Here is a 24,623-nt window from a genome sequence, read left to right on the forward strand (position 1 = left end):
TGTTTTCTGTGTTACTGTTCAGCAGGCCTTCGGTAATCTCGGATTATTGGCCGGTTACGGTGCTAAACCCATGGGGCCGGGTTTAGGTCGTGACATTGGCCATACATTGTTTTAGTTGTTGGAATGCCTTCTTAGACTGAGTATTCTAGTCAAAAGAGTTTCTAAGCACTTTGAAGAACGGAAAAGCACTTGTCGGTGGCCCTTGATATGAAGCGATTGAGGGCGGTTACCCTGTCTGTGAGCCGCTGAACCTCCTTTACTGTTCTGGGAGACTGCATTTCTATTAGGGCCTTGATCTTTTTTGGGTTGGCCTCAATACCTCTGTGGCTGACCATGAACCCCAAAAACTTACCAGACTCAATGCCGAAGGCGTACATCTATAGATTCAGCTTCATCCGATACTTGCGTAAAGCCTGGAAAGTTTCTCGCAAGTTTGCTAAGTGATCGAATGAGAGTTTGCATTTGATGAGTGTGTCATTGACGTAGACTTCCATATTCCAACCTATCTAGTTTTTGAAAATGGCATTAACCAGGTGTTGGTAAGTGGCTCTTGCATTATTTATGCCGAATGGCATCACACGGTAATGATAAGTCCCTCTGTCAGTAATGAAAGTTGTGTGTTCCTGGTTAACTGCATGCATTAAAATCTGATTATAGCCTAAGAAAGTATCCATGAAGCTAAGCATCTGATGTCCCACAGTTGCGTCGACTAGTAGATCTATCCTGGGAAGTGGGTAGCTATCTTTGGGGCAAGCTTGGTTGAGGTCGGAGTAGTCGACGCACAGTCGCCATTTGCTATTATTTTTGTGGACCAAGACTACATTAGACAACCATCTGGGATAGTCCATGTTTTTGATAAAGTAGGCCTTCAGCAGTTTGTCCACTTCAGTAGCGATGAGGTCGTTGCGTTCGGGATGGAAAATACGCTACTTTTGGCGAAACGGTCGAAACTGGGGCTCAATGCTGAGACTATGAGTAATAAAAGAAGGTTTGATACCTGGCATGTTCTAATAAGTCCAAGCAAAGATGTCGTTATGCTTGGCTAAGAGAGCTGTGAGGTCAGCCTTGGCCTGTGAGAACAGCTGGCTACCAATCTTAGCCGTCTTCGTTGAATCAGCGGGATCGATGGGTACTTCAATTAGTTCCTCCACTGGTTTCCCTCTAACTAGCTCCTCATCGTCTCTGACATTGAGGCCTTCAATGATCATATCCTCCTTTATCTTGACCTCTTTTAACGAGGCAACATAACATTCTCTAGCCACAATCCGTTCACCTCTTAAGGTGCCGACCCCCTGATTAGTAGGAAATTTCATAACCAAATGGTACGTGGACGTTACGGCATGGAGGGCATTAAGAGCCGTACATCCAAGTATGATATTATAAGTGGAAGGACAACCGACGACAAGGAAAATGAAGAGTTTGGTAGACTGTCGTGCATACTTCCCTATGGTGATTGGAAGGTCGATGGAGCTAAGGAGGTCACTTGGTCCCCAATGAAGCCAACTAAAGGGGTCTATAAAGGTGATAACTTTTCTTCTCCAACCTTGAGTTGGCGGTAGGCGTTGAAGAAGATGATGTCTGAAGAGCTGCCATTATCGACAAGAACTTTCCTGACTTTTTAGTTTGATAAGAGGGCAGAGATGACCTGGGGGTTATCATGAGGGTAGTGAACGCCTGTGCAATCCACTTCTGTAAAGGTAATTAGCTCAGACCATTGCTTGGGTTATTTGTAGGGTTGGTCCACTGTCGTCACTTCCTTATCTGAGCCTTGTCGAATTTTTTTGAGCTCAGGTCGCTGTACTGACCGAGATGGTCCATCGCACGTGAGCCCTCCGGCAATGACCCTGATTTCTCTTAACAGTGGGCAGGATCACCTTGTGCTCGGGGTTGGTGTTGAGTCTGGTCAGCACTCTGCCTAGGTTGTGCAGGTTGCCTAGGAGGAGTGGGTCGGTGTTGTGCCTTGGGGGGTTTGTCCGAGGCCTTTGCTGGGGATGGGTTGTCATGAATCGGCTGAGACGTCCTTGGCGAATTAAATCTTCTACCTAGTCTTTAAGGTTAACACATTCCTTAGTGTTATGGCAGTAGTTTTGGTGGAAACGATAATACTTGGACTGATCCCGCCTGTTGAAAGGAGATCTCAATGGTTAGGGCCATTTTCAGGTTATAGTCTCGTTGAATTTGGTTTAGGACTTGCTTTATAGGTGAATTGAGGGGGGTGTACCGTTCAAACCAGCCAAATAGGCGGGTAAAAGCTGGTCGGTCTGTATACTGGGAAGGTCAGTGTGTATATTGCGAGGACTTGGGCTCGGATTCTTTTATTTTATCCTTAGAGGGTGGGGTTTTAGATGTGGAGTCTTGGCAGGCTGCTAGGGAATCTTCAGCGTTCATGTATTTTTGGGCTTTGACGAGAAAGACGGCCATGGTGGACGAAGGGTTTTTGGAAAGGGCGAAGAGAAAATTTGATGGGCGTAAACCGGCTATGAAGGCTGTAAGAATGACCTTGTCATCATTTTCCTCCACTTGTAAGGCCTCGGTATTGAAAAGGGTGACAAAGTTGCGCAGTGACTCCCTTTTCATCTGCTGGATGTTTAGCAGTTGGGTCGCTGGATGTCGTTGTCGCTGAGCACAAATGAAATGGCTCAAGAAGGATTCGCTAAGCTGGCGAAAAGAAATGACAGAGTCTAGGGGAAGTTGGCTGAACCAGAGGCGCGCCGACCCCTTCAACGTGACAGAGAAGGCACAACACATGATTTCGTTTGGAAAGGCATGGAGAATCATAAGTGTTCGATATGCCTGTACATGGTCGACTGGATCGGTGGTACTATCGAAGGTGTCGATCGATGGCATTTTGAACTTGGGAGGGAGAGCTTTATCTTTGTTGGAAACAATAAAATGAGAGTTGACGGCGGAGGAAGTTTTGTGTTGCATGTTCTGCATGACGCCTTGCAGCTGAAGTTTCATAGCCCGCAATTCTTTGTCCCAAACGGAAGCGGGGGTTGAACATTGCCAGCCTCGCCTTCATGGGCAGTGGCGTGGTGCGGTGAAAGGTAGTTATGGAAAGGCTATGGTCCCTTTTACCGAAACTGCGAGCCTGAGGGAGGGGGGTGCAGGTCGTCAAGATTCAACGGTTGAAGCCGTGGGGTGAAATGTGGAAATATTCCTTGGGACACTTGTGGTGGGAATTGGTGGTGATTGTGGGTGTGTTCTGGATGCGAGGGAACTATTTGTGGTGGTGGAGGAGGGATAGGTAAGTCACGCTGGAGTAGAGCGTTGACCAGGGCTTGGTTTTGTTTAGTCAGACAGTTGATGTTGTTGGTAAGTTCTACAAAATATGGAGAAGGATTATTTGGGTTGGAGAACTCAGCTTCAGGGTTACCAGCATTATGTTGGGAAGCCATGGATCTACTTGTGACCATCCACCCTATCATAGGAGATAACGGGGTTTTCCTCTGGTAACAACGAACATAACTATCGACTAGAGATCAAATTCCCATGGATAACGCCAATTGATAATGCAATAACTTTAATGGAAGATGGGTCGAACTGATCCACGCTTCCAACGGATCTGCTGGCCTTGGAGTCCTCGAAGCGTGCTTGCTTTAAAGGTCCAAAGAGGGAAATTGACCCCCGACAGACATTTCGACGATCAAGTTAGGTCAGGATAGATTGATTTTAGAGGAAGAGATAGAGAAAGAGAAGTAAAGAGGTGAAGACTTAACCTCTAACTTATTTCGAAAGTTTCTTTATATCCGTTACTTATCATTTCCTTGTCCATTCTAAGCTGTCTTGTTGGCCGAAAGTCTATGGCCTAGTTAACATCGTTCATAGTGATTCTGTAAACTCCGGCGTGAGGGGTCTTGCCGCATTTAATGCTATAGTGGCCTCATTAAATGGCTGATGTATTGGCGTAATAACTTTGCAGGATCTTTGTCTATTTCTTTATATCCGTTACTTATCATTTCCTTGTCCATTCTAAGCTGTCTTGTTGGCCGAAAGTCTATGGCCTACTTAACATCGTTCATAGTGATTCTGTAAACTCCGGCGTGAGGGGTCTTGCCGCATTTAATGCTATAGTGGCCTCATTAAATGGCTGATGTATTGGCGTAATAACTTTGCAAGATCTTTGTCTATTTCACATGGCTGATTCCTTACCTGACAAGTGTTTGAATGCTATTGGTTTTGAACTAGCATTGGTTTCTCAAAGTTATTGGGCTTTAACACCTGGGCCGTGTGTTGTGCGCTGGGCCCCTTAGGTGCCCATCAGTATTATACATGATTAATAAAATTTGGGTTAGAAAATGCTTCATGTTATTGTTCATTACAAATTCCTTCCTTACATATTGAAAATTACTACCTAATTTTTATTTATTTTTTGTTTGCAACAATCCTAATAAATAAAATAAAATAATCCAAATGCCCTCCAAAATAAAAATAAAAACAGCATACTACTCATACAAATAAAAACAGCAAACTACTCTCATTTTAATTGACCTACTATCAAATCCTTCGCTATGCATCATTACAGTATCTTCCAACTTTCATCGGCGACATACCCTTGAGTCTACAAGGATCAAAAGGTTGGAAATTTGTTTTTTCTTAGGAAAGTCTCTAATGAACATTTTCAAATTTTACATATTTTTTTAAAAAAATTATGACCTTGTAGTTGCCATATGCTAATGAGTAACCTTTATGCTTTGTCTAGTGTTGGAATTAAACTAAAAAATGTATTGAAAATAGAAGAATGCGTTAAAAAGATACTTTTTTAAAAATGAAAAAAGTATCACATGTTATTCAAAATGTTTTATCCTTTTTATACCTTATGAACACTCATGAACAAGTGTCTCTCTAGTTTAATAGCAGTATTTAAGTGACTTTTTTTATGAAAAATCTAAAACAATTTAATTAAAGATTAAAAAGTCCAGGAAAAAGCTGCTTAAAAAAATTGCCATCAGAAGATTTTATTTTGGGTTATTTACACAAAAATTCATAAATTATTTAGAAGTATTACTTTGCTCATAAACTATAAAAGTGTATAAATAAATCCAAAAAAATATGAAAGTGTACCAATTGGACCTCCAAACGGGAAAGGTTAAAGTGAAACAAGCCAATAATTTAAAGAAGTAATTTATACACTTTTATAGTTTATGAGACAAAGTAATACTTCTCAATTGTTTAGGGAGTCTATCCGTGCGGTTTTATAATTTAGAGAGTAAAAACTAATAATTTTTAATAATTTAGAGGGTCATTGTGTAAATAACCATTTTATTTTCTTACAAAACATTATATTTTGGAAAACAATTAAGAAGCCACTATAAAAAAAAAAAAAAATCAACTTATTTACACGTATTTTAAAAATAATTAAAAACTCAACTAAAAAATAATTCACTTTGTTTGATTTTAGCTTTCATAATTCTCTTTTCAAAAAATTTTATTTTTTCTTTTTCTGTATTTTTTTTTTGCTTTCATTGAATTTTCTAATATCTTTTTTTTAAAAAAAAATTTAGACGCACCTAACATAAATACACTTAAAAAGTATAATATTTGTGAATTTTTTTTTTAAAAAATTCACTAAATACCAAAAATACAAAAATTCAGTACATTTTTCGTGTTTTTGTGTATTTGTTAATTTTTTAAAAAATATTTTACTATTTAGATACAACTAAGTAATGTGTATCTAAAATAGTAAAAAATTGCTTAAAATTTTAAAAATATTCACTAAAAAAAAAACACACACACGAAAAATAAAAAACTCAATTTCTAAAAAACTGAAACCAAACAAACTGATTATTTTTCAAAACAACCATTAATCAACAAATGGGGTTTAATTTAAGGGTGAGGCACCAATAAATTCTAAAATATGATTTTATGAACTGTTTAGTCATCGATTTTTTTTAATGAATCCAAAGGTCCTATTAAAGTAAAAATTACACAAAAAAATAGTCACTTACATGTTTGGGTTTAATTTTTTAGAAATAAAATTGTGTTTCTCCAATTGTAAAATTACACATTTGAACAATTCGCACTATAGATATTTTGGATTTTCCTCCTCATGGTACAAATCCCACATTAGAAATAAAAACGTAACACTCCGATATAACATGTTAAAAAACTCTTTGGTGCACTTTGTTCAAACGTATCAATGTAGCATTTCAAAAAAAATTCTTAGTGTACTTTTTCCAAATGTAATGCTCAAATGTAATACACACAAAAAAATTCATTAGTGTATTTTTCTCAAATGTAACAATATAACACTAAAAAAAAACTCTTTAGTGTACCCTCTTTTTTTTTTCAAACGTAACACTCTAATGTAATACATAAAAAACTCTTTAGTGTACATTTTTCGAATGTAACAATGTAACACTAAAAAAAAAAAAAATTCTTTAATATACTTTTTCCAAACATAATACTCTAATATAATATACAAAAAAAAAAAACTCATTAGTATACTTTTTTCAAATGTAACAACTTAACACTTTAAAAATTCCTTAGTTTACTTTTTCCAAATGTAACACTCTAATGCAATATACACAAAAAACTCATTAGTGCATTTTTCTCAAACGTATAACACTCAAAAAATATTTCATAGTGTATTTTTCTCAAACGTAATACTCCAATATAACACACATTACAAACTCTTTAATGTACTTTTACTAAATGTAACACTCCAATCATTATAATCTCAAACGTAACACTCTAATGTAACATATTTCAATTTAACACACCCAAAAATACTAAAAAACTTCTTAATGTATTTTTTTCAAACGTAACACTCATAGTTTGAAAATTATACATTTACCCAAAACTTATTAACGAATTTTTGTATTCCTTTTAGAATGGTTTGAAGAATCCCACTTCATTTTTTTGGAGTGCTACGTTTGAAAAAATTACACTAAGATTTTTTATTTATTTTTTTGGTATGTTATATAAAAGTGTTACACTAAAGAATTTTTTTTTGAAGTGTTATATTAGAGTGTTACGTTTAAGAAAAATATACTAATGATTTTTTTTTTGAAGTGTTACGTTAGAGTGTTATAGTTTAAAATTATACATTTGTCTAAAACTTATTAAAGAGTTTTTGTATTCCTTTTGAAATGTTTGAAGAATTTCACATTCTTTTAGAATGTTTGAAAAATCTCATATTTCAAGTCATTTTTATAATATTTTAAAATATTTTTCAAATAAAAAAGATTCACATATAAAAAGTAATTTCAAATTTGATTCGCATAAATTATGTACCTTTCTTTTATAGCACATGAGAAAAAAGAAAAAGAAAAATAAGAGTATAACCATAAATCTAATTTTTAAATAATATATAATCTTCATTTTCAAAATTAATGGGACTAATCAGTTTATAAAAAAATTCTTTGGACTAGGGGTGATTTGGGATGATTAATAAGTGCATTTTTTAACTTTTTATGGAATATGGGTTGGGTACTTAAATAATATGATGTGACTAAGGCCTTGTTTGGGATATTCTAAAAAAGTTAAAAAGCCAAAAAGTCACTATCCTATTTAAGTCATATCATCTTATTTAAGCCACATTACTTCTCTATTACATCACTTCAAACTCAACCCATATTTTATAAAAAGTCAAAAAGTACACTTATTTAGGATCATCCCAAATCATTCATTAAACAAGATAGTGACTTTTTAACTTTTTACTTTTACATTTTTAAGTTATGACAAATAAAGCTTAAATGATTATTATTCATCAAAATGAGATTTATATGTAAATTTTCCTAATTTAAGGTACAATTAAAGAAAAAAGAGAAGTTATGAACGAAAATGGATTAAGACGTATGAACACTGTAATATAATTGGAGACAAACATTCCCTAAAATGCAATGTAAATTGTGGCGTACCAATTCTCGATTCATAGGCGACAAGTCTCATCATCACAATCCCTAGATTCGATTCGATCGGTAAAACCCTAGTTTCAGAAAATTGGGTTTTGGGGAAAAAAAGAACACGATATCGATTAAGGTATGCCAATCTCTCAATCTTTTTAGGGCTTTGGATTGAATTTTGATTTCATGTTTCAATTCATGTTGTTTGGTTACTGATCTGTGAGTTTGATTTGTGGATCGGTAATCGCCGTCTTGAAAGTTTGGGATTTGATTGTCTTGATTTGGATTTTGTAATGAGGATATTGGACTAGAAAGTTTTTGATTTGACCCAGCAAAAAGAAGAAACTTTGGAAAATAGTTCGATTAACTGAAACAAAGAGTTGCTTGGAGAAGATTGAGTTTGTTTGTTAGGAGTGGTTTTACTGATTGATTTTCGATTTGTGGAACTGAATTGCATTGCGGAGGGTATGCTGCTAAGGTAGTGTTTGGTTCACTCAAATTAGGTGAAATGGAAATTTTTTAGCCTACTGCTGGAATGATCATTCCCTTGCATTTGTAATTTATGTTTTCACATTTTCCACTTCATTCTAATAAACCAAGCAATACCTAAGAGTTTGACAAATTTTTGAATTAATTCAGTTGTGGGTTTGGTGAAATTAGTTTTAATTTGAAGGCATTACAGTATCTTTGAAATTAGGTTTATTGTTGAAATTAGGATTTCAAATGATGCTAGGACTAGAAAGTCTGTAATTTCTGGTTTTGATTTGATTGGCAAAAGGAAGAAACTTTGGAAAAAAAGTTCAATTAACTGAAACAAAGAGTTGCTTTATTGAAACTTGTGTTTGGAGAAGATTGAGTTTATTTGTTAGGAGTGGTCTTGGTGATTGATTTTTGATTGGTGGAACTGAATTGCATTGTGTCATACTACTTAGATAATGTTTGGTTCACTCGAATGAGGTGGAATAAAATGATTTCATTTGCAATGAATTTTTCTTATTTTTTTTTAAGTGAACCAAACGTGAGGATATACATTCTTCCATTCTGCTTCATTCCAATAAACCAAACAATACCTATAAGTTTGAGTGACTTTTGGATTAATTCGGTTGTGGATTTGTTGAAATTAGGTTTAATTTGAAGGCAGTACAGTATCTTTGAATTTGGCTCCAGAAAGAATTGTGGTTCTGTTTTTTATACACTTTAGGGAATTCAATTGTGGGTTAATATTAGAACTAAATAATTATTTAATTTTGGCATTGACTTTGTGGAATTGCATTTTAGCTCCAGAAGAGCATTGAAGCTCTCTTGAATGAAGGAGAATTCCAAGGAAGAAAGGAGATGAAGCGCAAAATTGTGGGTTTGGAGGTACAATGACTGGAGGGTCATTGGGTTTACGGACAGCGAGTTATGGATCAGTGCAACAGGCACACAATGGTGTGTTTCCGACTCAGAATTCATCCATCGTGCGCAAGCCTTCAAAGATGTCCCTTTCTGGTTCAAGGGAGAAGGAAATGTCTCTCCCTTTTATTTGCAGATATTTAACTCGAAGGAAAGTCGGAATGCTGATTTTGGTTGCATTTGCTCTTTTAGCTTTTTTGATAGGGTTCATTGCAGTGAATAAAGGTTTGTTTCCCTATCATTTTTTATCCTTACTTTTTTCCCCCCTTCACCATGTTGGCCTTAGAGCCCGTTTGAGAAGTGGCATTTTGAGTGACTTTTTGGCTAAAATATGAGATGAAAAAAAACAGTTATGTTTGGGAAGGACTTTTTGGCTTTTTACAAAAAAACATACAAAAGGTAGAGTGAATGGAAAGTAATCTTTGACTGTTTTGTATGAGTTGAATACTTTTTAGCTTTTTAACTTTTTTAGTAACTTTTGACTAAAATATTTACTTTCCATATGAGGCCTTAAGATTGGATTAATAATCCAACAAATGCATAATCCAATGTTTGACTAAGAAAATTGGGGCCGGGATTGATAGTCCGTCCGAAGATAGTATCCCCAAGAGAAGGGTGGGACACAAAATGGAAGACTAAGGAGAGGTTCAGACTAATTAGTTAAATTGCAAAATTAATAGGATTTCATCAATCTTTCATAATCCTAAGTCAATCCTAACGGGGGATAGAATACACAATCCAAAGGGATTGATAATCATAGGAATGTTAGTTCCACCCCATCTAATTTAGTCTGTCCAAACAAACATATGTTTCAAAATTCCTTGTATTTGGATGCCACTGCAAACATCAAATAGGGTTTGGTGTGAATTTTTATAGCCTTGTTATATTGTTCTGATTGTTGGATTAGATTGGAAGTTAGGATTTCTAGACTTCTTTCTGAGTTACTTCGTTAGATTAGATATTGCCTGATAGAACTGACCACAGCTACAGCTCCCCGAGTCCATTGAATTTGTGTTGTTTCATGGCTGACTTACATTATGAGACTCATGCTCTCTCTCTCTCTCTCTCTCTCTCTCTCTCTCTCTCTCTCTTTATTTAATCCATTATGCTACTTCAACATCAATTATCTGTTGTTATTTTTGCGCAGTTGCTACAAATGGACTAATAACCTCTACCATTTCTTGTTTTCATTATAAGATGCATCAGAAAGGAATGATTTGTACATTACTCAGAGAAATCAAGACAAGGAATTTCCTGAGGTGAATACTGTCACAGTATGTAGTGAAAACAACCGGCAGCCTTCTAGTACTCCCAATTCTTCTGTTCGTGCATTTGTTGCAGGCTCTGATTCCAGTCTGGAACATCCATGCAAACATTTTGCATTTCCCCCTCCCCCTCCTGGTTATAGAAAACGAATTGGACCACGCCGTAAGTTTGCACCTTTTTTCTCAAATAATCATTTCCATGTTTGCACACAACAGTTCATATCATCCTTTCATGTACTGTAGTTATTAAAATTATATTTTGATTATACCTAATAACTTCTCGTCATTATTATTGGTTTTGATAACATAGATTTCAAGCGGTACATGTAATATATGCAATGCTGCAGTTTTGTGCATGCAGTATATGTAATGCTGCGGTTTTGTTGATTTTGTTCTCATTTTCCTCAGCATGTCCCGTATGTTACCTTCCTGTGGAGCAGGCTATTGCTAGAATGCCAAGCTCCCCATCAGCGTCACCTGTGCTTCGTCATTTAACTTATTTTCGTGAGGAAAATCCAACAAAAACAGAACCGCATGGAGGCTCTGAGTTTGGCGGGTATCCTACTTTCAAGTTGAGGAATGATTCTTTTGATATAAAAGAGTCAATGACTGTGCACTGTGGGTAGGTTTCTTCATTGTAACTTCTTTTTTTTCTTCTTTTTTTTTGGGGGGGTGGTCTGTGACTGTGACTGTACTTACTAATAATAGGAATGATAGCATGTCACAGTTTTTCATCTTGTTTTCAACATAAATTGAATTTCTCTTATGACTCACTAATGGTGCATGTCCCTTTTTAATCAGATTTGTCAAAGGATGTAGACCTGGTTATCGGACTGGATTTGATATTGATGAAGCTGACCTTAGAGAGTTAGAGCAGTTCCATGATGTCATTGTTGCGTCAGCCATATTTGGTATGAGCATTTAATATCTTTTTTAAGTTCTAGACTATTCTTCTTTAAAAACAGAGAGCAATAATTTGACCTGTTACTGCTCCCCTCTCCTCTTCATTAGATGCCATCGTGCCATGCAAGCATCTTTACTTCTTTGCCAGAATGGCTTGTTGGAGCTTTTGTTTTGCTTTTTTTTTTTCTTCTTCTTTTGTTTTCTTTTTTTATGAATATGTTTTTTTTTTTTTTCCTTCATGATCTCATTTTATCCAGGAAACTATGACATAATACAACAGCCTAAGAGCATTAGTAAAATTGCAAGGAAAAATGTACCCTTCTATATGTTTATTGATGAGGAAACGGAAGCGTTTATGAAGAAGAATTCTAGTGTCTTGGACAGCAGCAAGAGGGTTGGATTATGGAGAATTGTTGTTGTCCATAACATTCCTTATTCTGACCCTAGACGTAATGGAAAGGTCAGTTTACTTTGTTTTGGTTGATTTTCTTCTCCTTTTCCTCTCTGTAGTCTGTACCAGAATATGCTTAAGGTGACTTGCACTTGATGAAAACCTGGGGGGCTTTTATGACCACTTCTTTTATTTATTTCATGGAGAGGAAACTCGGAACTTAACATTCAACAATGAATTGTCAAACTCTTTCATGGAGCAGATTTGATATAAAAAATTGCTACATGAAAAGAAAGGTGGTAGATGACAATGTGGCATACCCTAACTAAATCAGCAAAGCAAGTGGAGTGGCAAACTGAGAATGTACAAGATTATGTATTAATTTTCATGACATCATGTATTTATCTGTATTTTCAGCTCCAACCCGTTACACTAGTGAACCAGCAGATAAATATAGGATATCTTCTTCTTGTTCTTTTAACTGGCAATTGTTTATTGACGGCAGCAGTGTTGCTATATGAAGCTCTAGATGGGTGATAGTGCTCCACATGTGATGGAATGGTTTTGATATAGTTGGGACATCAGTGGTTGTTATTTAAGGATAATCTTTGGTTGTGGTCTATGTTTTTAACCTGAGTGATCACAGGTTGCTTAAAACACGTGGATATGTGTAACTTTTAGAAGTTGTTAGTTTGCGCCTTTGATGACCACGCTCAATTGTTCGTTAAACCATTCATTTTGCTTTTGGAGAAAGCCTACTTTAATATGTCAAGTTAAAATATGAATAGAAAATCTGGCATGTCAAGTTTACAATACCTATGTTTTGAGGAGAAAAAAACATGACTTCCGTTGGAATAAACTGACCTTGGTATGCTAAACATATGAATTTTATTTGAAGAAATCCAAAGATTTAGAACATGAAGATACAAGTTGAGAAGTGTGTAATCTCATTTATTTCTATGCCTTCCTCCTAGTGTAAAAAATTATAATGACCTTCTATCCCATGGTGATCTCTTTGTGCTATCAATATTCCTGTGTGGCTGCATCCAACCTTGGCAGCAACTCTCTTTCTTCTGTGGGAAGATGGCAGAAATGGTTGCCCCTGGATATGGGATGAGGTCTTTGGAACATTGTTCTTGACAGGATAATATAGTTAGCCCGTCATTTCTTTAGACAGTGGACACCGGGACCTTGGGAGAAAAAATGAAATGAAATGATGAAGATAAAGATAACCAAATCCCACACAATTGGGGTTGGCTGCTTGAATTTTATTTTTCCTGTTTAGTTTCATAATTTTACCTTTTTTCACTTCGCTAATCTAAACTTACAATCTTGGGCTAACTTATTTATCCACACTCGTCTAGGAAAGCTCAAGGACAAAGATAAAGATTCAGCTACTTAGTGATTTTTACTAATTTAGGCTCTCCTTTCTTTCTTTCTTTCTTTCTTTCTTCTTTTTTTTTTTTTTTTTTTTTTTTTTTTTGGGTTTTCCTGTACTATGTACAAGTATGACAATCGGACTGAAGTTGATAAAATTGTTTGGTCCTTAAATGTTGTTTTGATTTTGTCTAATTCTATTCAGTGTTGTATAATAATCACATCGGGTTTTCTTGTCAGATAGTTGCTGTATTTTGTAATATATAAATAAAGATTTAATAAGAGTGGTACATAACTAATACACACACTATACAAAAGCATAAGACTGACAGCAACTAAACTTTTATCTTTCCTAAGGAATCCACAAATGATGCAGAAATAAATTTTCCCCGGAAACCAAAATAACAATAGCTATAACAACAACAACAACAATATAATAATAATATAAATGGACAAATAGAATAAAATAGAAATCATGGTTTTATTTTGAACTCTCTCGACAAATAGGCATTGAGAGTCTTGAATTTTGTATGACCCAGAATGCTCTTGTCGCAGATACCAAAGCTTCTACTACATAGGCTATTTCCTAATGTCAGATATTCTATATGGATTGATGGAAAGCTTCAGCTCGTTATGGATCCGTATCAAATTCTGGAGAGGTGAACTCTGTCCTATTTCTGTATTAGCCTTTCATGAACTTGTTACATTAAGTTTTATGTACTATTACTACTATGATGGGAAGATCCTGAGATTTCATTGTTATGTTACTTTCAGTTATGTTGATTGATTGGCTTAGTAAACCATCATATTCTAATGGCTCTACCGTATTTAGTTCAACTTCTTATGTTTGCCCGTAATCCTTGTATGACGCTGTGTGCTTGATTGCAACTATAGAAATCAACGTGTTTGTTCTGCAATATCTTTAGGCATGATATGGTAGTGGTTCTTTATTAACTAGCACAAGTAGTTATTTAAATTTTGAATCTGAAGGTCCTTGAGACATAAAATCTGATTACTTTGAGAAGTTGAGAGATAAAAATCTTGTTGTGTTACCTTTCATGCTTAAGCTTGCAATGATGGGGATGTGAATCATATTTAAATCTACTTGGTGTGATATGAAACCACAGCTGAAGTTCATTGGTCCCAGCATTACCTTGACTTCTATCTGGCATCGTCAAAGTTTTTTTAGCTTTGTTGATATATTTGTGACCGAAAGGTGGTTGTCATTCAATTATTCTGGTCTAGTTTGCACACCACACACCACCGTGAAATTAAGTATTAAAAAAAAAAAAAAGTGCCTTTCTTGGGTGCTCTGTAGGTTCACTTTTGACAGCTAAGGTTTGTTCCTATGTTCTAGAATCTAAAAGAATGCAAATTCATACAGTTATGGATTATTTGTCCTGGTCAAATTGTTACGTCTCCTACTGCCATATCTGACTGCTTAGAATAATCGAGGTAGAATAATTAACTTTTTTTTCTTTTTCTTGGATAAAGACAAACATTGATGTGTTGAGGAGTGGCCATTATTATGCTGTTTTGCATTATGCTCATGAATGCAATGCCTAAATGTTGGGTATGTGAACTGTCTGAATAATTAGTGCAATGGGATGTGTCTATTTGACCCTGTTTGGTGCAACTTATGAGGCTGTTTATGGTTTTTTTTTTTTAGAAATCTGTGCCCAGAGTGCTTTGGTGCAGTTTCTGCTAACAGTTTATAAGACAAAAATAACTTACATAAGCTGAAAAAGGATGATTATTAAGGCCCCGTTTGGTAGAGCTGTGGAAAAATGATTATAACTTATAATATAACAGCTTATAGCTGTGAATATAAGCTGATTTTTAACTTATAAATTAAGCTTCTCCTCTCCCACTCAAAGAATAAGTTGATTTTTGACTTACAAAAAGCTATAAGCTATATTGTTAAGCTGAACCAAACACATCAAAATAGCTTAAATTAAGCTAAAAGCTGAAATAAGCTGGAAATAAGCCCTACCAAACAGGGCCTAAGTAGGGGAAGGGGTGCTTTTCACTTATGCTTTTTGATTATCAACTTTCAAGAGGCTGCACCAAACTGCCCCTTTATCTCTCTCTCTTGACTCAGTAAAATATTTTTTCATTATAATCAGTGGTTGCAATATGCATGTTGGACTCATGTGATGCCTGAACTTTTCAATTGTTCAGGTTCTTGTGGCGCCAAAATGCCACTTTTGCTATTTCAAGACACTACAGACGATTCGATGTATTTGAAGAAGCTGAAGCTAATAAAGCTGCAGGGAAATATGACAATTCCTCCATTAATTACCAGGTTGAGTTTTATAAAAGGGTGGAGGGTTTAACACCATATTCTGAGGCTAAGCTTCCTATAACTAGTGGTAGGTGCATGATGTGTGAATCTGTGTGTTTTTGCTTTCTTCTTTTTTTTTCTTATTTAAAAAAAAAAAAAAAAAAAATCTCAAAATAGAGTTTTTGCTTTATGTCTGACATTATGCAGATGTTCCCGAAGGGTGTGTGATTATAAAGGAACACATTCCCATCACAAATCTGTTCACCTGTCTATGGTTCAATGAAGTTGATCGTTTTACTTCCAGGGATCAGTTGAGCTTCTCCACTGTACGAGACAAAGTAATGGCCAGAGTTGACTGGAACATCAATATGTTCATGGATTGTGAAAGGCGAAATTTTGTGATACAGGTAGTACTCTATTTATTATCACGTGGGATTGAAAAATTTGTTCAATAAAATACCCATAGGCTGTGTTTGCATAATGGGCTTGGGTAATGATTTGGAAGGGAAAAGGAAAAGGCTAGGGATATTCACGGTTCCCTCTCCTTTTCCTTTCTCTTTCCAAATCAATGATCCAAACACAGCCTTAAATGATTTGTTTTAAGTTTATGAACACCCAAGTTTTTGGAAAGAGGTCCTTGGCTTATTACACTGAATGTTGATCCTGTTGAAGTGCGCTACTGTTGCATGCAAATTTAGGATTAGGATACTGCCTAAGAACTATAGTTAGTCACCCTACTCGCTCTGCCTTTTTCTAATCATGTGGGAAATTTGAGTGTGCTGTTTTTTTTTTTTTTTGGTTGGGTGAATGAGTGTGCTGTTTAGTCACGCTTTGTGTTACCTGGAACATGAATCATTTCGATATGAGGAATGGGAACCAGAATGTGGTATGCCACGTACTCTAAAATGTGGTCCGATAAAGGTAGACTTGTATAAATCACTGTACTAGAATTTAAGGTGCCTTCATTGTTAGAGCGATTTTCTGTAAACACATTTTTAGGAGTATTATGGCCCAAAACTCTGTTTCTCCTTTATTTATTTTCATCCTAAGGGAAGCTTTAAGAAAATAAAGTGAGAAAAAATTTGGGATTGATTTTGGATTACTAAATTCACCATTTTTGGACGAAAGTGTACCATGTTTCGGAATGTGTGTTCCAAAACATAAATCGCCAAGATATTAGCATTTTCTGATAATACTGGGCATGCCTTGTTTCTTCATGCATACAGATGCACACTTTATCTCCTTTATGACGCATTAATGCCGTCATGGTGAAGCAAAGAAGGTGTGTTTGAATGTCCTATGAAAATTGGATTATATCTTTTGTTCTCCATATCCTTTGAGGCAAAATTCTATTCCCAAGATTTTAGCAATTACATGAAATGGAGATTATAGCAAAAGATAACGAATTTGAAACATGTAGGAATCATATAATTCTTGTTTCAAGTACCGTATAAAATGCAACGAATTAATGGAATTATCTTGGGATATCTAACAAGTTCAGTAAAGAATAAGTGATTTGTGTGGCTTACTGTCAATTTTTGTTTTTAAGTTTGTGATTGATAATACTGCCATTGTTTTATGTTTATAGACATTGATAAATCCGAGTTCGATTTACAGGCATACCACAAAGATATATTGGATCAATTACCTCCTCCACCGCCTCCATCTCCTCCAGCCATTCCCAGAGTTTTGATTAGACCTAAGACGGCTGAGAGGTCACCAGTAAAGAAGAATCTGGTTAGACGTGGAAAAGATAAGAAATCTGGTTCGAGGCGTCACCGCAAAGTTGCCATTGGTGGTAGTAAAGGGAACATTTTAATTTGATGAACTTTTTTTTTTTTTTTTTATAAAAGGAAATGGGAATATAATTTATTTTTTTTGTTTCAAATTATTCATCTTGAGCTAGGACGATTTTGCGAGAAGTGTATCATGGTTCAAAGAAAAAAATGGTTCCAATTTTGGTTTGGAAATTGTCAATAGCTATTCATTTTTTGTTGTAAATACTACGAACAATTCCGAATAATTTTCAAATGATTCTTGCCAATTTTCTTTTACTAATTATGGATGTGATTATATTTTTGGTTTTTCACTGTGTTTGTGTTCTACATGTTTCAACACCATTTCCAAATAATCTCCTAATAAAGGCGGATTCTTTTCTGATTTGTCCGATTATCCTGAGGATTATGAACTGTTCTATTTTTTGTTTTCATTTTCTGAAAATCTTAATTAAAAAAAACCCTTCTTATGCCGTGTTTGGTTTGTGAGATTTGAAGAGGAATTTAGAAAGAGAAATAAAAAAGATAAGTGAAATGTAAATAAAATATATTTATATTTTATTTAATTTTACATATTTTTTTCTCTTTTCTTTTTAAATTTTTTTTCAAATTTCCTAACTAAATATAGCATTAATAAATTGGCTTTGGCCATTTTTAATGGGAGAAATTACAACTCAGCTTATCTTTTCCAAAAAAAGAATCAAAATCAAAATTAAATCAATGATAAGAAATTTAATCTAACACCTCTCTAATTTTTAGTAATGAAAGAAGTTGATAATACTTTTTTGTTTTTTTAGTCTAAGTTCCTCAGTCATATCCTCTCTCCTTTCTCTCCCTCATCCTCTCTTCTCTCTCTCCATGATTGTCAACCATTTAGGCGGCGCTGGTGATCATGTTCTTGACGTAATCGGTGTGGTCAGGGCAATTTGCATATATCTCTCTCTCTCTCAATCTATACTGATTTTGTGTGTGTATATATGTATCAGTAAGACACAAAGATGATGTTGATTAGATCAATTTGTCCTAATTGACACCCACTGTTGTCGATGATCTTGAGCCTGCATCCGTCCTCATATTCTTCTTTTTCTTCTTCTTCTGCTGCTAAAATTCAAGCGGAGTGAACGATCAAAGAAGGTCCCAGACACGATTGGACTCAAGATGAAATCAAGTCCATTTGGGACTCCCCTCTTCTCGATCTCCTCTTTCATGGGGTTAGCATACTCTCTCCCTCTCTCTGGATTCTTCTTGTTTGTGTGATATCTTGTTTGGTTGCCCAAAAAGCTAAAAAGAGGAAGAAATGTTACTTGAGAAAATGAGAAAAAACTCAATTGGAACTCGATTCACAAAATTAAAAAATTGAATTTTTTTTTGCATCCAGTTGGTTTTGTGACGGAGAAACAATAGCAAACTATTTGAGTTTTTAGTTAAAAATAAAAAATAAAAAAAATTGGTTGATTAAGCCACCCAAATTTTAAATTGCAGAATGGGTGATCATTGACAATAATAAACTTACTGATGTAGCGGAATTTGGACGAGGAGATGATGATGTGAGCAAATTAGATTGCAAGTTGTGTGAGCAAATCAAATTGAATTTTTTCTGGATTGCGTGAATTTTTTCCAGATGACTGTGTGAATTTTATCTGGTTGTGATCATTGTTTGTAATTTTGTGAATTTTCTCTGGCTGTATGAATTTTTCTAACTGTGATTACTGTGTGAATTTTCTTTAATTGTGGTCATTGTTTGTAATTTTGTGAATTTTCTATGGTTGTGGTTACCGTATGAATTTTCTCTGGCTATTATTAGTGTGTGAATTTTCTCAAACACTGTAGGATTGTGATGTGTCTAGAGAAATTTCAATGAAAATGTCCAGAAAAATTCTAAACATAAATAACAAACACTCAAAGAAATTTTAAGGGGATTCTAATGTGTCCAGAAAAATTCCAAACATGAATACACAAATACTTAACGAAATTTCTTTTGTTTCAAAATTTCTCTGAATCAAAGTTTCTGTGAAAAAATGTTAAGGGACCCCAACCACTATGAAAATATTGCATGTCCTTTATCCTACAAAATCTTAATAGCATGGATCTTAAAAAAACATTCCTAAATTTTATAAATATTAATAATTAAATTTATAATTTTTTTTATTAATCTGTAAATATATATACTTTTTTTGTTATCAAATTCTCCCTTTTTAATAAATCACTAAAAAGTTGTTCTTTTTTTTTTTTTTGGGTAAATTGCATTGACACCCCTAAAGTTTATGTTTATTACAGTTTTCCCTTCATATTTTGGAAATTACGTCCCCTTCCCTGAGGATTAAAGTTTTATTACACATTGCTCCTTCAGTTAGCTGACTGTTAAGTCAACTAACAGATTTTGCTGATGTCAGCAATTTAATTTTTTTAAATATTAATTTTTTCGTAAATTATATTGACACCCCTTACATTTTAGAAATTACAATCCCCTCCCCAAGGTTTAAAGTAACATTACCAATTGCCCCTCGGTTAATATTAGTTGAAAAAAAAAATCATTGAAAAAAAAATTATTTGAAATAAAAATTAATTGAAAAAAAATTTTGCTAGTCAAATGGTAAAAATGTCGAAAATTTAACAAATAATTAAATAAGTTACCAACGTAAGAAATGAATGACTTATCAAAAGATTTTTAGGCTATGTATGGTTTGATTTTTAGAAATTTTTTTTTAAAATTAAAAATTAATTTGGTTAAAAAATAAAAAATAAAAAATAATTATCATTTTTATATAATTTTTATCTTTCGAGTGGTTAGAAATAATTTTTTACAAATTAAATATATTTCTTCATATTTATTTTTATTAAATTAGTTTTTTTTTTTTTTTAAATGTCAAGGGGGATCCGTATTAAATTGAAATCTTAGGGGTGTCAATGTAATTTATCCTTTAAAGTATATGTAAAGGTTAAGGGTAAATATGCCATTTTAACTTAAAAGTTAACACCGTCAAATAATTACACTGACAAGGGGAGTTAGTGTAATTTTTCAAATGTGAGAAGGAAACTGTAATAAATATAAATCTCGGGAGGTGTCAGTGTAATTTATTTATTTATTTTTTTAATAAGAAAAAGGGTAACACTAAAAAGTTGTTCTTAAATCTTTATAAATATTAATAATAATTAAATTCATCATTTTCATTTTTATTTTCATTTTCGTGCAAAAATAAATAAGAACGAAGATGAAAATTTAAAAAAAAAAAAAAAAACAAAACAAAACAAAAATCCTTCCAATTGACTGACTCTATGTTCTGTTTGTTTGTGTTAGTCTGTTCGATGACAATGCTTTTTCTCCCATTTGGGATTTTAATTTCAGACTAAACAGAAGCCCCTTTGGTGGGTAGCACAGCCTTCTAATTCATAATCTTTTTTTTCTTTTTCTTTTTTATATTTAAAATCTATAAAAGTTATGTTTGGATTTAGAATTTGGATAAGAATTTCTCCTCATCAGTTTCTTCTCCAAACAAAAATCCGACATAAATTGCAGGTAATTTTCTTTGTTCTTGCAAGATTTTGATGGCAAAACTTGTCTTTGTTTTTATTTTTATTTGGCAACATTTTTAAATAGAAAAACATATTTTTAATTGTTTTCAAAAAATCTGCTCGAATTTGTTGCTTGGTGTTGATTTTGAATTGGATTTTTGTTCAATCTTGCCAGGCCAGATTTGTTCAAGTTGTTTTTTGTTCACATTTATATTTTTTTTGCTCACCAACTGTTCGACATTTGGTCTGTTATATGCAGAAATGAATTGTTTAAGTATATATGGACCCCAAAGCATCTCCAGTTTGCTCACCAACTGTTTGACAGTTGAATTGTGATGTATAGGAATGATCTGCTGGAGCAATTTTAATTGTGTAGTTTTGTGGATTTTTATTAATTGTTTTTATTGATACTAATGTACTTGGTAGTAATCTGCTGGAGCAATTTTCTGCTAGCAAGATTGATGCAGATGGTTGAGCAATTTCTGCTGGCAATTTTAATCTGCCCCATAGTAATCTGCTGGAGCAATTTATTGATACTAATGCTCTGTTTGACAATTGGTTTGTGATGCATAGTAATCTGCTGAATTTTTGTGATGCATAGGATTTTTTTAAGATGAGCAAGTTCTGTACTTTTAAGTTTGTGTTATAAGATGAAAAGTTCTATTTTTGTTGAACACTGCAGCAAAATTGTGGGTGATACTATGCTATCTTTGTAATGGTTTGGCTTTGTGGCCACCAAAAAAAAAAATATATATATATATATGTTCAGTATCTTAGGTATAGTGGCTTTCTATATGAAGTTGTTTTTACATGATATCATTAGTATTTGTGCAGCACATATTGGTTATTTTGCTTGGTTATGTTGACAATATTTGATTTTAACAATGCATAGTATCATGTACTTGCAGATCTGGCTGCCTGTGAAACTGAAGCTAGAATTTCATCTATTTGATTTTAACAATGCATAATATCATACACACAGAAACATACACATACAAACTGAAGAATAAAGAAACTTATTCTTTACCTTTTGTCCCTCCAAAAATCTTAACAATGCATTTTCTAGCTTTAGAATGCCAGTTAGTTTTTGTTTGTGTATGAAAATTGGACTGATAATTTTAAGAATTTCTTTCTTGAAAATTGGACTGATATTAAAGCTTGGTAAATTTCAAATTACAATAAAGACTAGCATAAATACATTAGGAAACTATGAAATTTAAAATACGTGTTCCTATGACTGGCTATGTAGTTGCCACAAGTGCTCGACGAGGTCTGATTGGAGTGGAGAATGAGTTTCTCTATCTCTAATGCGATGATGGCGTCGGATGAATTCCATAATTTCAATTGTATGCTCATGTGACACTGGTACAAGCGGGCTTTCATTTATTTGTTTATAGTCAAAGTTGTTTGCTCCATCACCATCTCGCTCATCCTCAATAATCATGTTATGTAATATTATGCACGCTTTCATAATTTCGTTAAGTGTTTGACGTTCCCAAGAACGTGCAGGTCCATGTACAATCGCAAATCGTGCTTGAAACACCAAATGCACGTTCTACATCCTTCCTTTCTTGAAGGAGATGGAATTATTTTCACAAATGTTGACCATTACGGATATATGCGATCGGCCAGATAGTATCCCATTGTATAGTCATTACAGTTGATTGAGTAATTGACTGGAGAAGCACGCCCTTTAGCAAGCTTGGTAAATACTAAAGATCATTCTAGCACGTTGATGTCATTATGAGACCTTGGTAATCCAAAAAACGCATGCCATATTCAAAGATCATATGATGCTACAATTTCTAAAATAATTGTTGGTTCACGAATATGACCAAAATACATACCTTTCCATGAGTCGGGCAATTTTTTCACTTACAATGCATACAGTCAATGCTCCTTAACATCCCAGGAAATCCACGGCTTTTACCAATAGAGAGCAATTTAACAATATCATTGCTGTTTGATGACCTCAAGTATTCATGAGAAAAAATTGCAACCACCGCTTCGACAATTTTTTGTAGACTTTTCATTGTAGTACTTTCTCCAATCTTTACATATTCGTTTATAAAAATTAGCTACTACTCCATAAGCAAGCATTCTAAGTGCAGCGGTCATCTTCTAATGAGAAGACAAACTGAGCATTCCAACACTATTTCTTTTCTGAACAAAATATGTTTCATGAGCTTCTAGAGCAGATTGAATACGAAGAAAAAGAGAACGGTTCATCCAAAACCTTCTTCAAAATACACTGGAAGGATATATGGGTGGTTTAGCAAGATAGTCGAGAAAAAGTCTTTTGTGGCCTTGCAAAGTATTACGCCTAATGAATGTACGACCTTGAACAGAACCACGACGTGATCTTGATCCTCTCTTGGTATCTTGTTGTTCTTCTTCCATACCAACCATTGTGATTATCTCCAGCTCATCATTAGAGTCAGATTCATTGAGAATCATATTGCGTACAGAATTGCGAGCCATAGAAAAAAAATAATGAATGGATGACAAACAAATTTGAATTGAGGTGGATGAAAATTAGAGAGGCAATGGTTTTATTTATATTAAAACAATATGATTGTTAGAAAAGTGACCCTTAAAATATGACCGTTGAAAAAGTGACCGTTGACTTTTTCAAAAATATTTGAAAAAGTAACTTTTTTGAAAAATATGATCATTAAAAAATTATGCCTATTGGAAAAAATATATTTTTACCTTAGCATCTCCAAAAAAATTATGAATGATCATTAAATTAAATAAATGAAATTGAAGCTTGATATTAAAAAAAAGAATAATGCTTGAGACCTTCATTCTTCACCTCTAATCAGTGGCAGATCCAGAAAATTGTGTTAGATGGGGCACTATTAATTATAATTTTTTATTTAAAAAAAAAATCATGATGAAAATTAAGATAATAATAATTTTATGAGTTAAATTTAAGCATAAAAAATTATATATTCATTATTAATAGGAACAAATTAAAATTCTATAATAGTGTAAAATAGCTCGGTGCGAGATGATGATGTAAGTTTGTAATTTTAACACAAAATTATCGATCAAAATTCATAATTTTAAAAAATAAAAACGCATTGTTTATAGCACAAACTATTATAAAATCTATTTAATTTTTATTTGATAGAAAAATATTAAAGATATAACATTGCTTATAAATGATGTGTTTTGAATGAAAATTATTAAACAGTTTTAGAATACCATATGACATTGCTTACGTGATACTCAAAGTATGAGAAATCACAAATCACACTAAATAATCTGTCAACTGCTTGAAAATAATGAGTTTATTATATCTAATCTATAAGATTTTTCGCTATACTATTGGTTTAAACTATTACATAAATAATATCACATAGTGCTCTCAAAGTGCCAAATAACTACTTGTTGTGAACAATACAATAAATTCTTAACCAAAAAATATGCTAAGAAAAAAAAAACATTTTGTATATAACAAGACGCACCAAAAAAAAATATTCTCAAAACTGAGGGGGCACGTGACCCCCTCGTCCTTATTTCCCTCCGCCAGTGCCTCTAATCCCACCCTCATGATGTGTCTAATAAGTGTCAAATTCTGATTTGACAAACATTCTATCATGTGGGGTCTAATCTCAATGTCACATCACGAGAGGTCATTTAAAGGTAATAAATTAGGAAGAAATAGTATTATTGTAATATTAATCATTAAAAAATATGTTTTGCAAAAAAAAAAAATACAAAAAAAGTATGATCAAAGAATAAATAAATAGAGTAAAGAAAGAATAGAGTCTATTGGAGGGAGTATTTAAAGAAGTAGCTAGTAAAAATAGAAAAGTAACTTTTCAGTCAAAATTTGATTAAAGCTTTGACTAAGCTGATGGAGAT

At 33.8% G+C, this 24,623-nt stretch overlaps 1 protein-coding gene and 1 long non-coding RNA gene across 4 annotated transcripts; both read left to right on the forward strand.

Annotated features, from left to right (window-relative positions):
• The first annotated feature begins 7,731 nt into the window (after nt 1–7,731).
• On the forward strand, nt 7,732–17,520 carry LOC114275730 (putative hexosyltransferase MUCI70). 3 transcript variants are annotated; one of them, XM_028217715.2, is made up of 10 exons: nt 7,732–7,983; nt 9,126–9,467; nt 10,440–10,670; nt 10,916–11,129; nt 11,309–11,418; nt 11,668–11,870; nt 13,734–13,837; nt 15,360–15,550; nt 15,670–15,869; nt 17,080–17,520. In XM_028217715.2, the coding sequence occupies exons 2-10, from the start codon at nt 9,215–9,217 to the stop codon at nt 17,284–17,286; spliced, it is 1,713 nt and encodes a 570-aa protein (XP_028073516.2). In that variant the 5' UTR covers nt 7,732–7,983; nt 9,126–9,214; the 3' UTR covers nt 17,287–17,520. The 3 variants fall into 3 exon arrangements, with proteins under 3 accessions (XP_028073516.2, XP_028073534.2, XP_028073527.2); XM_028217733.2 differs by having other exon boundaries at nt 7,752–7,983; nt 10,449–10,670; XM_028217726.2 differs by having other exon boundaries at nt 7,844–8,325.
• A 720-nt stretch (nt 17,521–18,240) lies between these two features.
• On the forward strand, nt 18,241–19,038 carry LOC114275725 (uncharacterized). Its single transcript, XR_003633804.2, has 2 exons — nt 18,241–18,448; nt 18,720–19,038. It is a non-coding gene; the product is annotated as an uncharacterized LOC114275725 (long non-coding RNA).
• The last annotated feature ends 5,585 nt before the right edge of the window (nt 19,039–24,623 follow it).

The sequence above is a fragment of the Camellia sinensis genome, chromosome 7 (assembly GCF_055761805.1).
Source record: "Camellia sinensis isolate YWXY chromosome 7, ASM5576180v1, whole genome shotgun sequence".
Taxonomy (NCBI): Eukaryota; Viridiplantae; Streptophyta; class Magnoliopsida; order Ericales; family Theaceae; genus Camellia; species Camellia sinensis.